Source organism: Danio rerio, chromosome 15 (genome assembly GCF_049306965.1).
Source record: "Danio rerio strain Tuebingen ecotype United States chromosome 15, GRCz12tu, whole genome shotgun sequence".
In the NCBI taxonomy this organism is placed as follows: Eukaryota; Metazoa; Chordata; class Actinopteri; order Cypriniformes; family Danionidae; genus Danio; species Danio rerio.
The window spans coordinates 44,227,868-44,247,034 of record NC_133190.1 but is presented as its reverse complement, the minus strand read 5'-3'; the positions used below and the strand labels follow the sequence as shown (position 1 = coordinate 44,247,034).

The following is a 19,167-nucleotide window of genomic DNA, read 5'->3' as shown; positions in this document are numbered from 1 at the left end:
CCTAACCACTGTGCGTAATGTGGCGTCACCCTCCCGACGTCACAAATACAAAGGGAACGCAGTTGATTCGTCGAGTCGATCCGTTATTTGTCTACATTATGCCGCATCACACTAGTTCATATGAACTTTTATAACAGCAAACCAGGAGTTTAGTTACGTGTAGCTACTTGAAAGGCAGAGGATTATTATAACTCCATCAATTCAGTTTTAACGCAGGCCTACGGTTTATAACAAGTTGATGGTGAGTGAAACGAGAAACAGCGACTTCTTACTTTTGTAAGAATGTAAATATGATTTATATGTGTTTAATATATTATGTTTATCAAAGTGTTTACGTAAACCTTATTGAACTAAAATACATTTTGAGTTAGCCTGCTCTAGTTTGTGTTTCTCCTTGAAATGCAGTTTGCTCTGAGACCGTCCTGTGAATTTTAGACGTGATTTCTCGATATGTTTGTAAAATTGTTCATTTTAAAGTATTTTAACCTGGTTTATTTTCTGCTCATCGACACTCGGTACTCGAACAGCTGAACTATTGTTTATTTGTCTTTTCTATGCAATCAGTGGCGCAGATCAGATCCTGTTTCATAATGGACGACACACAAATATCCAGAGACCAACATTTTCTCCAGGATGCAGGTACTTTGAGTTTAATTACACAAGTAATAGAGGAAAGAAAACTACTGTGAAGCTAATGTACAAATGCAGACCAGATTATGTATAGTTTACCGTTGGAAATAAAACAGCTTCTTTAAAAACGTTATTAACTTTATTTTAATATTAAAGTGATTAAGATAAATTGGTCTGTTATTTTCTGTTATAGTTCTGTTCATCAGAAGAGATCAGATCCAGAGTCCAGCTGTGTGTCTATGAGGAGTGACCAGGGATCATCCAATTTATATTAAGAGTAAAGATATACAGATTGATCTCACGTATAACATTTAACTTATATTTATATGACATTGTTTCATACTCATCTATGAAACGCCTTTGTGCTATGTTCTCTGTAACTATTTAATCACTAAAATGTTAAAGCGTTGATTAAAATGTATTTAAGATAAATTATTTATTAAAATTCAGTAACTCAAAACATGACCATCTCTCTTTGTTATAGATTAATTCATCAGAAGAGACCAGATCCAGAGTCCAGCTGTGTGTCTATGAGGAGTGACCGATGGATCAACCAATTCATTTTAAGAGTGGAGACACAAAGTCTGATCTCAGGTATATGATTTAATATTTAATTAGAGTATGGCTGTTTATGTATTCAGAATAGTATCAGTAGTAATTTATGAAAGATATGAAAAATGTTTGTTGACTATTGTGGTCGTTATTTTTTATCTTTTCAATAATGTCTATATAAATATAGTGTTGCTCATACAGTAGGACGACACATGAAAGTAGTTAGTTCAACTTCACAGTTTCTGTATGAACATTGTAACTTTAATAAGTTTTAAAATAATTACATAAATTGTTCTTTTTGTAAGGATTTTTACAGATACATTAATATGTGCAGTAAATTGTGGAATATGATATTTTGAGAATTAAACCTTTATTTCTGTTTGTTTTAGTTCAGTTCATCAGAAAAGCACAGAATCAGAGTCCAGCTGTGTGTCTATGAGGAGCAATGATAAATCTGTGCATCAGCCATTACATGTTAGGAGTGGAGACACAGAGACTGATCTCAGGTAAAACAATTATGTGAAGGTTACATGATGATGATTATGATACAGAAAAGGCTTTTTGATTATTAACTGTAATAATGGACTTTTATAATTTTACAGCCATGAAGCCCTCAACACATTTAGATCAAATCTGCTGAAGAAGTTTGAGTGTCTGTATGAGGGAACAGCAGCACAGGGAAACCCAACAGTCCTGAATGAGATCTACACAGAGCTCTACATCACAGAGAGTGAGAGTGGAGAGATCAGTCATGAGCATGAGGTGAGACAGATTGAGACACAATCCAGGAGATCAACAACAGATACAGCGATCAAATGCAGAGACATCTTTACACCTTTACCTGGACAAGACAAAGCCATCAGAACTGTGCTGACGAAGGGAGTCGCTGGCATCGGAAAAACAGTCTCTGTGCAGAAGTTCATCCTGGACTGGGCTGAAGAGAAGGAGAATCAGGACGTCCAGCTCATATTTCCACTTCCTTTCAGAGAGATCAATCTGATGAAGGACAAAACACTCAGTCTGTCAGATCTTCTTCAGCTGTTTTTCCCTCAAACTAAAGAAATGGAAATATCCAGTGACAAATATAAAGTGCTGTTTATCTTTGATGGTCTGGACGAGTGTCGTCTTCCCTTAAATTTCAAAAGGAATAAGACTCTGAGGGATGTGACCAAAACATCATCAGTGGACGTGCTGCTGACAAACCTGACTGTGGGGAATCTGCTTCCCTCTGCTCTCATCTGGATCACCTCCAGACCAGCAGCAGCAGATCTCGTCCCCTCTGAGTGTGTCCATCGAGTGACAGAGGTACGAGGCTTCAATGATCCTCAGAAGGAGGAATACTTCAGCAAGAGAATCAGTGATCAGAGTCTGGCCAACACAATCATCTCACACCTCAAGTCCTCCAGGAGCCTCTACATCATGTGCCACATCCCAGTGTTCTGCTGGATCTCAGCCACTGTTCTGGAGAAGATGTTGAGTGAAGCAGAGACTGCAGAGATTCCCAAGACTCTCACTCAGATGTACACACACTTCCTGATCCTGCAGACCAACATCAAACATCAGAAGGACTATGAGGAGAAGCTGACAGATGAAGACATGATCCTCAAACTGGGGAAAGTGGCTTTTCAGCAGCTCATGAAAGGCAATATAATCTTCTATGAGGAAGACCTGAGAGAGTGTGGCATTGATGTGGCAGAAGCTTTAGTTTACTCAGGATTGTGCACTCAGATCTTCAGAGAGGAGTTTGGCTTGTATCAGGGGAAAGTCTTCAGCTTTGTTCATCTGAGCATTCAGGAACATCTAGCGGCTCTATATGTGCACCTCTCCTGTATAAACAACAACAGAAATGAGTTTGAGCAAATCAAAAAGCCGAGTTTGTGGTCTAAAGTTAAGGATCATTTGTATTTAAATTCATCTCAACTTGTTTCATTATCTGAGCTGCATCAGCGAGCTGTAAATGAGGCTCTACAGAGTAAAAATGGACATCTGGATCTTTTCCTGCGGTTTCTTCTGGGTCTGTCAGTAGAGTCTCATCAGATTCTTCTACAAAGACTAATGAAACTGAGAAGCAGATCAATCCAGAATAATAAAACAGTCGAGTACATCAAGAAGAAGATCAGGACCATCAACTCTCCAGAGAAATTCATCAATCTGTTTCACTGTCTGAATGAACTGGGTGATCATTCACTAGTGGAGGAAATACAGCAGTATCTGAAATCTGGAAGAATAAACAGAGCCAAACTCTCCTCATCTCAGTGGTCAGCTGTAGCGTTTGTGTTGTTGACATCAGAGAAGAAGCTGGAGGAGTTTAATATAAATGAATTTGTTGTTGGATACAAAAAAACTGAAAAATTGTTAATTTTTAAGAAGCTGCTGCCCATGATTAGAGAATGTAGATCAGTTCAGTAAGTATTACCTGCTCTGTTTACTTCCCTGTTTAATGCACGTTTTGAAGTATCCCACGAGAAACAAATGGAAGTGTCAAAGTCAGAAAATTCTGACGCAGTGAACGTTAAACCCACATTACTCATCTGCTGTTTCTGATTATTTCTGTGCATACAGGAGCTTTAGAGCGATTACGAGCTGCACTGCATGGACATTTATACAGCTCAGTCATTAAGAATTTTAGTATTTTCTTCATTTTTGCTCACCATATTTTATTTACTTTTTGTAAGCCAAAACGAAGAACAAAAGAAAACTGCTGTCAGGAAGGTTTATTAAACAGAGTGTTTCTGTCTCTGCAGCTCTGCTTAAATACTGACATTTTAATAATTGGTCAACGGCTGGTAGATGAAGTCATATAGATCAGCACAAACTGTGATCTCCAGTTGAAATGTAGACATAGTGTTTTGAACTGTGATTTGTACATGGTAAACTGATGTGAGTTAAGATTGTGTCGTTGTTCTCTACAGGTTGAGAGATTGTGGTCTCAGTGGTAAAGATCGTGCTGCTTTGGCCTCAGCTCTCAGATCAAACCTTGAACACCTGAGAGAACTGGATCTGTCCTGGAATAATCTAGGAGATTCAGTGACTCTTCTCTCTGCTGCAGTGGAGGATCCTCACTGTAAACTGGAGACACTGAGGTAGGATCATCTTTGACTCTCACGCAAGAATATATGAATATAAAGTGCATGTATATCGCTTTAATTGATATTTCATTCTCTATGTTTTTGTCTGTAGTTAGACATTTTATTAAATACAGTAGAAGCAATGTTTGCTTGACTTTCTTTGGAATTTGCTGATTGTATAAATCAAATAATGTGAGTTTTCTTTTAACTAATATCAATCTCAGCTCTCACAATCAACAACACATTCACTCTCATGTTTTAGGATCATGAAGTTATTTTATCCTAATAAACTAATTTTAATTAATGTCAATCCGGAATCCTGTTTTGGAAAGACTTTATTTGATGAATGAAATGTTGAAAATAACAGGATTTATTTCAAATGAAAAATAAAATGCAAATGAAAAATCCATAATTTACAGTTCAAGAGTTCACACTTAGATAATGCTTGCCTATTTAAGCAAGTTTGGCATGCTGTCCCGGAAGAGAACCCTGAGCTCGGTGATAGATGAGCCCAAGGCTCCCGCCTGGTCAATAAGCATTAGGAGGGATATGAGATCAGGTAGTTCTCTATAGCTTCCCATAAATGCTATTGTGTCGGGACAGCAGCCGTGTATTCGAAGAACTCCCCCTAAAAGCTAGAAATTGCTGTATCCGGCTGCTGGATATAGTGATTTGAGGAGAAAGAAAAAAATAGAAAGGTAGAGGAGATGCGGGCTCTGTAAGAGCCCTGACAAGAACAGAGGGAACTCTATCTCCGATGATGATCTCAGGAGATAATATATGAATGGACAAAATAGGCAAAAAGCGCTAGGGCTGGAGGGTGGGCAGTGACTTGACTCGTGCTCGTAGTCACAGCTCGAGAGTTGGGCTATCAAAAGTAGGTTCCAGCAGGAGACAGGGAAAAAGGAATTTTGGCAAGTGAAGACTCCCGACTAGAGAAAAAATGGGGGTTTAAGCTCTGGGACTGCCTTTGCGGTAGCTAGAGCTTAGGGGTGACAGCACTATAAAATAATGTATATGTCCGCGTGCAGGTGGGCATAAATACATAATACATATAGGCATATATCCATGCATGCATAAATACATACACATGCATACATGCACGCACACATATATACACGTATATACATGTGTATATATACACTCACACACATTTATATATATATATATATATATATATATATATATATATATATATATATATATGGCTCAAAGATGGAAAGTAATGTAGCAGCAGCAATGGTGACGGGAACAAAGTCATGGAATCAGGCTGCCAAAATAATGCTCCATATTCACAGATGAAGCCTGCGCACCACTTTTATCATTGGAGTTTATAGAAAATACACAACAAAAGAAAACCATTATTTTTACAGACTCTAAATCATGCCTTCAACAGATGGAATCTTCAAAGAGTGATCATCCCTTGATTGAAAATATTTTAACTAAAGTTCACCACCTACAACTCAAATTTTACCATATCATATTTTGCTGGATACCAGGAAATGTTGGACTTTCAGGGAATGAACGAGCGGATGCAGCTGCTAAAGCTGCTCTAAAACAAGCTGTGAACAAATGTCAAACATCTCCATCACAGATGAGACCTTTAATTAACAATTACATTTTAATCAAATGGCAAGAGGTGTGGGATACTCTGGAAAACAATAAATTACACAAAATCCAGCCTGAAAATACACACAGGGGTATAAGACATTTTAAGAAACGAGCTGATCAAGTAATTTTTACCAGATGTCGTATTGGACATACAAGATTAACACATAACTTTTTACTTTAAGATGAAAACCCTACCCAATGTTTACACTGTAAAACCCCATGGACCGTAAAACACATTTTACTAGACTGTCCTGCTTTTAATGACTCCCGAAAGACTTTTTATGATGAGAACTCTCTTAAGGACATTTTCAACAAAGTGACACCAGAAAAATCTTATTTAAACTGTATATGCAATTATTTATTTTTTACTGTTGATGTTTGTTAATTACTGAAATGCTCTTGCCATGAAAATAGCCTTAGTAGCTGACATGGCAACAGATAAATAATAAATGAATGAGTAATTGATGTTGTTGCTATAGATTGTGGATTGTAGCTTGTAGTTTGTAGTAGTTTGTAGTCGATTGTAGTAGCTTGTAGCTTGTAAGTTGTAGATTTGTAGATTGTAGCTGGTAGCTTGTGAATTGTAGCTGCTGATAAGTTGAGCGGAGCAGAGCGGTTTCCAAAACGAAGATGAGGAATGAAGTTTAGGCTGTATATTTATATTGAATTTAGAGTGATCCGATTGGCTAGTTAGCGATTAGTGATAGGGATCAGCTGTAGTCAATCCTATCAATCGTGCTCCTCTCGAAATTAGTTTAAAAAACTTCACTAAGGCTGCGTCCGAAACCACCTACTACTCAGTAGGTACTGCATTAGAATTTAAACGTACTACTCAGCCGTTAGAAAAGTACGTTCTATACAGTATGAATGTGAAAAGTATGAATGGAATTCGGACGTACTACATCCGCCATTTTGTCATGGTCACGTGACCTACCTGCGTCAATTGCGTCGCTTTACTCCCATTCATATTCGCTCGCGGGGCATCATGGGATAGCGCAGCGTGCATGGGATGCGTACTCTTGAATCTCGCAGGAAGTAGTAAGTCATCCGGGTACTTCTCGCATACTGATTTTCGATTTCTATGAATTCGGACATACCACTCGGCTCGAATACTGATTATAGCGTACTATATAGTATGGAAGTATGCAGTTTCGGACGCAGCATAAGCTTTAATTAATTAATTAATGTGTCTTCATAAATGAAATTAATTATTTTTAAAGAAAAATAATAAGATAATAATATTAGTAATAATTGTTTAAATTGCAGTAATATTTCACAATAATAAAGCTTTTTTGTTTTGATGAGATAACACTTGTCAAAAACAAAAAAAAAAAATATCCCATTTTTACTGATTGTTTACATATTTCTACTGATAAACACAGCACATTTTAGCAATGTTAACAGTGTGAACAGTGTCATTATTTCAATGATTTTGCTATTATCTTACTGAATAGATGTTTATCCCGCTTGAATAAAACTTTCTACTTATAATCATGTTTTGTTTTCTGTGACATTTTAGACCTCAGACTAATGATCCATCAAATATGTTCATTCGTGCTTTAGTTTGTGCTTACACTTTAATAATATATTCACTGAACTGTTGTGATGTGTGAGAGTGAAGAGTGTCGTTGTTCTCTACAGGTTGAGTAATTGTGGTCTTACAGATGAAGGTTGTTCTGCTCTGGCTTCAGCTCTGAGATCAAACCCTGAACACCTGAGAGATCTGAATCTGTGCTGGAATAAACTAGGAGATTCAGTGACTCTTCTCTCTGCTGTATTGGAGGATCCTCGCTGTAAACTGGAGAAACTGTGGTAAGATCATATTTGTGTCTCACATGTGAAACAGTGTAAAGTATATTCATCCATTATCTGCTGCTTATCCGGGTCCTGGTGACAGCATTTTCAAAAACATGAAAACATATTACTATGCACATATTACTACTTATATAAACAGCACAGCACTGGACATTTGAGCAATGCTAACAGTGAGAACAGTATTATGAGGAAAATTATTTAAATAATTAGAGAAAATTGACAAATAAGTAAGACATAAATATTAATTCATTTTCTTTTCTGCTTAGTCCCTTTATTTATCTGGGGTCGCCACAGCGGATTGAACCACCAACTTATCCAGCATAGGGCTGGGACATAATTGGATAACAATAATTATCACAATATGTATTTTTTTCAAAAACTGATAATGACAATTCGATAAGTGCTTGATAATATTTACACACTATGCATAACACTACACACGCATTTTTCAGCCTGCACTTACAGATGGTGCACACAGTACAAGTTTACAGCTATACAGAGTTAGTTGCACTTGGAGGAGTAAGAAAAAAATAAGATTAAAAAAAAGGTCAGTCACAGATAGGGGCGTCGCTAGACCCCATTTACTGGGGCACGTGCCCCAGTAAAAACCACCAGTGCCCCAGTAAATGCTTTGAGATACGATTTACTTTATATGCAAGTGTATTTATTAAGAGTGATAATCCCAGAGTAAAGACATTAATCTCTATGTGCAACCAAACCAACGCTGATGAAGGCGATGTAGTTTAATCAAAAAGCAAACTGAGCATGTGCACAGAAAAAAAAAAACATACCCATGCGCCTCACGCACCACTCCTGCTTGGCACTGACGCACTGCTCTACTCCTGGTGTAAGTTCTAGTTTTAAATATGCACACCAGAAAAATTAGCCACGCTCTCATCCGCTGCTTTCGCCGAGGTGTCAGCATGCAGTGAGTTTGCAAGTCGACAAAACAAAGTTTAAATAATATGCTGGTGATCTTATTTATACTGTATGGCTCCTGATAGATTCTTTGCATGAAGCAAATAACATCTGCAGTCCGTTCTTTGTACCTCACTTAAATGATCTAATATGATTTGGCAGATCCTGGATCTTTTAGTCTTGATAACTGATCTCTGGCTAATTTGGTTCTTCAAACAAGTTTGCAAATCAGATTAAAATGAATGAACTGATCTGAGATCACTGTGTGTGTTGTGAAGTAAAGATCTGTCGATCGTCGAAAGGATGATCAGCAATGTAATAATTGGCTGACGGCACAGCATTACGTAAAATTAGCAGTAAACGGTTTGTTAAATATGATACGCAATAACTTGCCACATTTGTTGTGAGCTGCAGGCTTTACACTTTCATGTGTTGAGAGTATTCATCATGTATTTCAATGCATATCAATGTATTTAGTTCTACATTTAGAAAAGATTTTCTTTATTATATTAGCCTAGGCCTACTTAAGTTTTTTAATCGACGTAAATAATAACAGAATTTCAAGAGTTCACACTTAGCTGATAATTTATAAAAGCTTGTTTGGCATGCTGTCCCGGGAGAGAGCCCCGTGCTCAAGGGCTCCTCGAGCCCGGGGGTTCCTCCCATTGGCAGAGCGAGAAGGGAGCCTGAGATCGGTGGATTTCAGAACTCCCCTGCTGTGGTAGCTAAGGGAACACAAGGGGTTAGACAAATGCTTGATTGTAAAGTATGTTGAATGTCTTTGGATGGTCGGAGGAAACCTGAAAACCCGGGGAAAACCCACGCAGACACGGGGAGAACATACAAACTCCCCACAGAAACACCCACCGGTTCTGTGCAGTGTTCTTGCTGTGGGGTTCACAGTGCTAACCACTGGGGCACCGTGCCGCCCAATCAGAGGTAAAGGAGGAGAATAGGGGAGGAGGGGGGGTTTCTTTCAAACGAAGATAAAGTGAACTAAAAACTGTGGCTATTTATAGTAGCTTAGGGCTCATATGATTGGAAGATAGTGATTAGCAAATGTGAGACCAACTGTGATAAATCATAAGCACGTGATCCTCTCGAAATTAGTTTATGAATAAACTTCATAAATTAATTTTGCATTAAAAAAGCATTTTGATATCGGTAAAGGTGTCTGCAACTTTTGCGAAGCATCAAATCACCTGCATATTAGCGGTTAAAAAACATACATCACTGAATAAATTATTATCCTTTTTTAAAAAAAAAGTTAAATATTGTGCATGTATGTGTTTGAATTTAATAGGTTCATATCAATAAATTTTCTCTTTGAACCACCAGGTGGCAGTCTTTGTACTTTTATTTTGGAGTGCAGATTGCATAAGTTCTATTAATATATATTTTTAACTATATATATATATATATATATATATATATATATATATATATATATATATATATATATATATATATTATATATATATGTAATACATATATTTACTTTTTTCCCAAGTGTATATAACTACTGTAAGAAATGATCAGCATTTGGTGATCTGTGAAATGAGCCTGCTCCCAAGCAGGTTTGAGCTACCAGAACTGTTGCTATGACAACAAGTCTCAGATGAGTTTTGAACGAAACGATCCTGGATCGTGTCAAATCGTCAATATCCAAATCCAGCTGACTGAGTAATCCACATACAAAGAACAGACCCCTGAGGTGAAGCATTTCAAAACCAGTCCGCTATATGCTTTAGCACTAAAACAATCCATTAAACTTTTTTCATGGTTACAGTTTAATTAGTTTAATCAAGCGGTCGAATGAGCTGGACAGTCTTTACACACTGTTCACAGCACTGATAGTATTCTTAGATTACCTTGAAGAATGAACTGGGTCTGAAGGATGAAAGAACTCAGAAACTCATTATGTGAATGGAGATGCTCCTCGCATGTCGGCCATGATGCGCCAGTCTGTCAGATAAAATTGGTTTAAACAGCCGCAGATACAACTGATATCTGTGCATAACAGGGTTTTATGTGTCCCGCAATATGGAATGTCGACGCTTGATTATGTAATGCGTGGACGTGTCTCACAGTGCAAAGCATAACTAAACTGGATTCAGTGTTAAACTGATGTGAGAGAGTGAAGAGTGTGTCATTGTTCTCTACAGGTTGACTAATTGTGGTCTCACAGATGAAGGTTGTGCTGCTTTGGCTTCAGCTCTCAGATCAAACCCTGAACATCTTAGAGATCTGGATCTGTCATTTAATAAACTAGGAGATTCAGTGACTGTTCTCTCTGCTGTACTAGAGGATCCTCACTGTAAACTGGAGACCCTGTGGTAAGATCATATTTGACTCTCACATGTGAAACAGTGTAGTATCAGTGAAGCTCTTTCATTTATTTTCTGTTTTTATGAAATAAGCAATGCAGGAATAATACAGTAAAATGTACAGTAGGATACAGGAGGTGTTGATGTCCAGATTGCAACTCAGTGATTTGATGAAAAAAACATAAAATGACTTATTTTCAATATGAAAGTAATTGTGGACTGGATTTTTAAAAAACTTTTTATCAGTCTTGGACATGTAAAAGATTAGTAACAACATTGCCTTTGATGCACACTGCTGGCTTTGGTCTGACTCAGATGAAAAGGATTAAAATGCAGTCATCTCACAAAATCCACATCACTCATTGGCCAGATGTTGTTAAACATAATTCCTAAACTGCTTATTGATTGGTCAGAAGAATTCATGGGTGGGAAATGCCAATGGAACTACCGCATGTAAACAAACCGGCAGACACAAAATGTCGCTTTTTACTATGGAGCTACGACTGCGCTGACTGATTGTATCCCTGGTCATAGTATACTATATAGTTTGCATACATCACTTTAGACAAACTATACATTGAGAATGAAGCGTGGGACAATATACAATTGGAGGAGACTTTAACTGTGTACTAGACATGAAACTTGATCGATCTACAGGCATAGACAACACTCATCAGAAATCAAGGAAAATTGTTTAAAACATGTACAGTTGAAGTCAGAATTATTAGCGTCCCTTTTAATTTATTTTTATTTTTTTTTATATTTCCCAAATGGTGTTTAACAGAGCAAGGAAATTTTCACAGTATGTCTGATAATATATTTACTTCTGGAGAAAGTCTTATTTATTTTATTTCAGCTATAATAAAAGCAGTTTTTAATTTTTTAAACACCATTTTAAGGTCAAAATTATTAGCCCCTTCAAGCAAAATTTTTTCCGACTGTCTACAGAACAAACCATCGTTATACAATGATTTGCTTAATTACCCTAACCTGCCTAGTTAACTTAATTAACCCAGTTAAGCCTTTAAATGTCTCTTTAAGCTGTATGGAAGTGTCTTGAAAAATATCTAGTAAAATATTATTTACTGTCATCATGACAAAGATAACATAAATCAGTTATTAAAGGTGAGTTATTAAAACTATTATGTTTAGAAAAGTGTCAAAAAAGCTTCTCTCCGTTAAACAGAAATTGGGGAAATAAACAGGGAGTCTAATAAATCACGGGGGCTTATAATTCTGACTTCAACTGTATATATCCTGAAAATGCGTCAGTGAACGCAAACAAAAAGAAACGTATAGATTTCAGCTTTATACAAGCTAAACGTGTTAAAGCTTTGATATATAAAATTACCTGTTCTTGCACAATGGATAAATAAAATGTCTGATAATCTTGCTCTTGAAAAATTAACATACGTAATCAGAGGTAAAGAAGAGACTTTTAAACAGTGTGGTCCCCTTTCAGTTGCTTTGTTAATGGATAGAAAAAAGGATGTCTCTGAAAAGATGACTGTAATTTAAAATTTAATGTGATACCTTTTTTTGTATTTTATTTTCCAGTATTGTATTTTATTCTATTTCATAAATTATTTTTGTTTAACAAATGTTGGTGTGGGAATGTAGATTCTGAGATTCTGAAATATCATAAGTTAACATTCTGCACTGTTTGTTGGGTTTTGTAATATAATTAAAATCAATAAAAATCAAAGTTTAATAACAAAATAAGTAAAACTTCTTTCAAAAACATCTAAACATCTTGATGATCTCAACCTTTTAAAGCGTAGTGTACACATTGCTACAGATATAAATTACAGTTCAGTTAATCAGTGCTGTAAACAGAGACGTTCATTATAAAAGATTTAGCCTGAGAGAGAAATTTGACAAAAACTTTAGCACTTCCACAGCACAGATATGAACAGATATTTATTCAGCCTGAATCAGATGTTTGATGTTTTATGATCATATTTTGTACTTTAATAATGGATTCAGTGAACTGATGTGATGTGAGAGAGTGAAGAGTGTGTCATTGTTCTCTACAGGTTGACTAATTGTTGTCTCACAGATGAAGGTTGTGCTGCTTTGGCTTCAGCTCTGAGATCAAACTCTGAACACCTGAGAGAACTAGATCTGGCATTAAATAAACTAGGAGATTCAGTGACTCTTCTCTCTGCTGTACTGGAGGATCCTCATTGTAAACTGGAGAGACTGGGGTAAGATCATATTTGACTCTCACATGTGAAACAGTGTAAAGTATCTGTGAAGTGTTGAGTCTCTTTCTGCAGCTTCTCTGATCTTCATTATTTCCATATTCATTATTGCTCTTTCATTTATTTTTTATCAGTTTTTATTAAATAAGAAATGCAGGAATACTACAGTTAATGTACAGGAGGATACAGGAGGTGTTGATGTCCAGATTGTGACTCAGACAGGCTGATTTGACTGATATCCATTATTGTTTCTGATGGAGAAACACAATCACCATGAGCTCAGTGTTATTGTGCTGATAGAGCTGAACACACAGCAGCACTGAGCTCTCATCTAGACATTTACAGTGGACAAGATTGACAAATCAACATTGCAGCCGGTTTGATTTGATTGTAATCTCTTCAGTATCAGACAGGCCTTTAGTGTTTCAGATCTCAGAGACTGAAAGCTCTTTTAGTCAAGCACCATTGGCTGACTGCAATAATTAAAGTGATAAATGATTTTTTTTATCATCACTAACATCATCAGACTAAAGATGTTTACTTGTTTTATAAAGAATTATTCATATTATTTTGATCATCTGAGAGTTGATTGTTGAAAACATTTGAAACATTTGATTCTGCTTAATATTTTAGTGGAAACTGCAATATATTTCACTTTCAGGATCCTTTGATGAATAGAAAGTTCAGAATAACTGCAACTGTTTGACTAAATCTTTTCAACAATGCAATATTTTACAGTCGTTTCTGATCCATTTATTGTGTCTTTAATGAATCTAAATATTATTTACATCTTTAATGGCACTTTTGAATGCTGATTATATTTTAAATATGAAAGAGCAAAACTGATTCAACATTGATCAAAATAAAGCAGCAAATCAGCATATTATAATGACTGTAGTCTAGAGTAATGATGCTGAAATACAAATATATTCACAGAGAAAATAGATATTTTAAATTAAAATAATGATGAATTTTATTATCTAATAATGAAACTTCTTTCAAAAGCATCTTAAATCATAATGATCTCAACCTTTTAACCTGTTGTGTACATATTACTACAGATATAAATAACAGTTCAGTTAATCAGTGCTGTAAACACAGATATTAATTATAAAAGATTTAGCCTGAGATGGAAATTTCCCTGCTGAAAAATCCAGCTTAAACCAGCCTAGGCTGGTTGGCTGGTTTTAGCTGGTCGACCAGGCTGGTTTTAGAGGGGTTTTGGCCACTTCCAGGCTGGTTTCCAGCCATTTCCAGCCTGGTCTTAGCTGGTCAGGCTGGAAAATGACCAGCCAAATCCAGCTAAAACCAGCTTGACCAGCCTGGTTTAAGCTGGATATAGCTGGTTTTGGCTGGACTTCCAGCTAGGCTAGGCTGGTCAAGCTGGTTTTAACTGGATTTGGCTGGTCATTTTCCAGCCTGACCAGCTAAGACCAGGCCCGAAATGGCTGGAAACCAGCCTGGAAGTGGCCAAAACCCCTCTAAAACCAGCCTGGTCGACCAGCTAAAACCAACCAACCAGCTTAGGCTGATTTAAGCTGGATTTTTCAGCAGGGTTGACAAAAAAAATTCACAGCACAGATATAAACAGATATTTATTTAGCCTGAATCAGATGTTTGATGTTTTATTATCATATTTTGTGTTTCTGATGTGATGTGAGAGAGTGAAGAGTGTGTCATTGTTCTCTACAGGTTGAGTAATTGTGGTCTCACAGATGAAGGTTGTGCTGCTTTGGCTTTAGCTCTGAGATCAAACCCTGAACACCTGAGAGATCTGGATCTGTCTGAAAATAAACTATCAAAATCTACAGTCAAGCTGTTCTCTGATCTAAAAGACGACTCGCATAATAAACTGAAAACATTATACATTTGTGAGTATGTTTTTAAACTGTAAAGTTGACTTGAGTTCAGTAACAGGCCTCGTGTGTGTAAATGGAGAATATCTAATAATTAAGCAGCTTCTCTTTAGTCTGTGCTAACTGTTTAGCTGGAGGCTATAGACCTTTTTTATGGCTGCTGCATGGAGGGCGCCATAGCGACCAGCGTCTTCCGGTAGAATGCTAAAAACTTCCGTTTACAGCGTGTACAACTGGTAATTTGCGCTCGGAAAATGGGTTTCAATGATGTTTTTAGTGGATAACAGAGTGTTTTTGTGACACACAACTTAGAAATGTGTCTGTTAAAGCCGTTATAATCTGTCACATGTGGTTCAAGCGCGTTAGAAATACGAGAAAAACGTTCTCCTAGTTAACGTGTCTGCCGTCAGAAATAGTGTGTGTGTGTGCGTTCCCAGCCTGTCAGCTGTTAGCTCAGCGGCTCTTTAGCACACACACACTCACAGAGAGAGAGAGAGAGAGAGAGAGAGAGAAAGCAAACCAGAGTACTGGCATAAAACTTAACAGGTATGAAAGTCGTGCAATTTACAAAAATAACCAATAAAAGTCTGTTATTGATCCTCTGCTGGCTGATTTGCTGTTCATTCTAATCGCGAGCCGTTTGTGTTTTATTTCGTGTGTTGTTTTTACCACGGTTTGTGTCATTTCGAAATGACACTAGCCTATATTTTCACTTTGTCACAGTTATTAAATCAGTGTGTCAGAGGCACAGTACAGGCTACGTGTGTGTGTCAAACATTTTGGTGAACTACATTTGTTTGGGCTGGTTATATATTTGAAATAAAGAGAAAATGTTGACTTTAGCGATGACGAGGCTTCATTTACACTCCAGAATATGCCGTCTGACAACGAGGGGAAAATGCCTCACAGCAGCTGTTTTCCATCCTATTAGAGACCGCATTTCTTTAAATGATCAGTCCAGGAGATGGTGCTGATGGACAACAGTATTAGTTCAAAGAGGATAAAAGCAGGTAAAATAGACTAAAACTATCGTTTCAAAGCTGTCCAAATGTGACTGTTTACACGCATCAGCTGCCGATCGGAAGTTCTTCGCATTCTCCTTGCGCATACATGCAAAGCATAATGGGTAATTTTGCGTTCCAAGAAAAAGGTCTATAAACCCTTAGTTATCTGCTTGAGTTTTTCTGAAATGGATCTGCTGATTTGATTTGACTCATATGTGTGTGTGTGTGTGTGTGTGTGTGTGTGTGTGTGTGTGTGTGTGTATGTATGTGTGTGTGTGTTTTATTGCAGGATTCTCAGTGTTTAGTTTGCTCAGGATCTGCTGATGGTGAATGAGGAGAAATGTCACAGACACACAATCAGCACACACTGAAGACACACAGACTCACACTGACTGCACTGGTTTGTTTTTATATGTAATGACAAGGAAAATGTAAATGACTCCATTATCTTGTTCAGATATTGATTAGTGTATACTAGAAAAGAGGATTTGACTATGACAACACTAAAACACATTTGTTTTTATCAGCTAGTCTTTGATAAATAAATATAAATATGAAATGTGTTGTGCAGTACAGACAGCTCTGTTATGTTGGAAAAATCAGATTCATTGGCTAAAATTACTCTTTGTTTTTAGTATAAACTTGGTTTAACAAGGTTTACATGGTGAAAGTCCAGATTTAAACTACAGAAGAGATGCAACAGAAATGTGTCCGTCAGCACAGAACACGCTCCTCTATTAATGTTCTCACTCAACTTTCCTCAGTGACAAACATTTCTGAAAGAGCTGAAACAAACTCAGAGCAGTCACTGTTGAAGACTTGTTCAGTATCTACAGAGAACTATATCCAATGATTTGGAGTTGAGTGAAGACTCAAATATTTAGTAAAGATGAGCTGATTGAAAGATCAGATTTTACTGATGCTACAAATAGATATTTTCAGTGTTTTGAATAAATACATGAAGGAATTTTGCTGCAAAACAACCAAGCAGCTGTAAAATTGTCGTTTTTAGTAACGAATGGCCAAAGATGTGTGTCAGTAAATTTGTACTCACAGAGCAAATTTTATTTTATTATCTTCAACAAACACAACACAACATTTACACCTTTTCAAATCCTTCAGTGCAGGTCCACAAATCCTATTGGACCAATCACACATGGAGAAGCTCATCCGCTCATGTGCTCTGGTGTAGTGAATATGAAGCAAAACACATTCACACACACCTGCATCACAGACAGAGTTTGCACATCGGCAGATAAGAGTGTGTGTCCACGCAAAAAGAGTTGCTGCATGTTGGATATTTTATTTTTCCTAGCACCAACACAACTACATTACTCCAACGGCTTGAATCTGCTGCTACAAGTCTTAAGTTCATTTTTCACTGGCAAATGTCTGTTTTGCTCTCTCTCTTGCGCCACACATCATTCTGATATTTGGTGCAAAGGTGATTTGTGCCTCTGCAAAAGCAAATGTGGGCTCTGTCTTAGAATCAGGAGCTATTCAACAATCACTGAAAATAGTTCACTGTGCAGTGCTAAGAGCAGTAATATGTGATGGCAGTAAAGTGTTTAACTCAGCATCAGCATCTTCAGAAATGAGGTGGAATAAAATCTCAGTCCTTAAGAACAGGATGAGGAGCTTCAGATCATCCTCATTCTCAGTGCTGGAGGTGGAAATGCAGAGGAACTTTAGAAATAATAAACAGCTAAAGATGGTGTAATGCTGTTTTTAAGAGGGAAAACTGAGACTCCTCCAGTTAAAGAAGAACTGGAATCATCTTGGGGGAATGCGTATACTGCAGAAATAATAGCCGCTTTGTAATGAATTGCTGATTTAGATGCCAAGAAAATCAGACAAACAGCATTAAATAAGTCAGACAGGAGCGATTCCTACAATATTTCATTAGCTGACCCAGACTGCAGTAGAGGTAATGAAGAGGAAAGATGTCTGCCTAAAGAAGCTGGCACAATACATTAAACACAATATTTAATAATACTCCAGTTTATACAGAGACTAATCAAAAACTCCTGACTCAGGTTATACAGCAGCAGAAGGACACATACTGTATCAAGAGTTTATTTGTAAAAAGATAAGTCCATTTTTTTCGTACTTGTGAGATCTCATGCTTTGTTGTTCATTGAAGAGTTTAATTAGAAAAACGCTGATTCAGGTAAATGACTGAAACTGGAGGTTTTATTTGTATCAGGAAATTGTGTTTTTACTTTTAGTGTTGAAGAGTTTATTTGCAAAACAAGTTATATTTCAGAAAAATTCTGATCAAAATGTTAAAATGAACTCTTCATTTTTCAGCCTTTATAATACAATGTTCAGATGTTGAATGATCATTGCACAGAGATGATGGAAATTTTACTGGCCACACAATGAGCGGAAACACAATCAACAGATATTGCGCTGTTTCCACTCATCATCTGCAGTAAATGGTTTAAAGCAGTGGTCAACAAACTTGTTCCTGGAGGGCCGGTGTCCTGCAGATTTTAGCTCCAACCCTAATCAAACACACCTGAACAAGCTAATCAAGGTCTTAGTTATACTTGAAACATCCAGGCAGGTGTGTTGAGGTAAGTTGGAGCTAAATCCTGTAGGGACACCGGCCCTCCAGGACCAGGATTGTTGACCCCTGGTTTAAACTGTAGGAGATCATCTTCAAGACAGGATTTTCTGTATGAAATGTGGACTAAATTTATACTAAAATCAAAGAGAAACGCTCATGTATAGTAGGAGTAGAGGTGAAGTGACTTGTCATGGTTTATTCCTTACAAAAGCCGTTACTATCAGACATTGTTTACTTCACTGAGTCATTTTAGTGGTGAAGGGATTGATCGAATAGGCGTGTTGGTGGGTAAGGTTTGAGAAGGAATGTCAGGCTCTTTTAAAAGTATTGTGTAGTATTTTAAAAATAAAAATACAGTATTTGATTTTGATGCATGTTGTCGCTGCTGTATTTTGTAGTTTATTTTGATACACTTAAAGCTGAGGTATTTGGTGTTTTATTTTAATGCATTTTAAGGTATTTTTGTCCATCCCTGCTATCACATGAGTCTTATTGTGAAAAAAAAAAACAATTAATGTATTACAGAAACTGGCTCAGCATCCTGTGTGAACTTTCATTAGTAGATCAAATCTGACATTCAGCATTTAATCCTAAAACAACTACGAGAACT

The 19,167-nt window shown here is 36.9% G+C and overlaps 1 protein-coding gene across 8 annotated transcripts; it reads left to right on the top strand.

The window, feature by feature from the left end:
• The first annotated feature begins 29 nt into the window (after nucleotides 1–29).
• On the top strand, nucleotides 30–16,544 carry LOC100334612 (NACHT, LRR and PYD domains-containing protein 3). 8 transcript variants are annotated; one of them, XM_068213617.2, is made up of 12 exons: nucleotides 30–241; nucleotides 565–639; nucleotides 824–907; nucleotides 1,115–1,224; nucleotides 1,572–1,688; nucleotides 1,785–3,587; nucleotides 4,095–4,265; nucleotides 7,503–7,673; nucleotides 10,760–10,930; nucleotides 12,958–13,128; nucleotides 14,818–14,996; nucleotides 16,275–16,544. In XM_068213617.2, coding segments are annotated over exons 4-12 (2,835 nt in total). In that variant the 5' UTR covers nucleotides 30–241; nucleotides 565–639; nucleotides 824–907; nucleotides 1,115–1,174; the 3' UTR covers nucleotides 16,277–16,544. The 8 variants fall into 8 exon arrangements, with proteins under 8 accessions (XP_068069718.1, XP_068069719.1, XP_068069717.1 ...); XM_068213618.2 differs by lacking the exon at nucleotides 14,818–14,996; XM_068213616.2 differs by lacking the exon at nucleotides 16,275–16,544 and having other exon boundaries at nucleotides 14,818–15,822.
• Nucleotides 16,545–19,167: the final 2,623 nt, after the last annotated feature.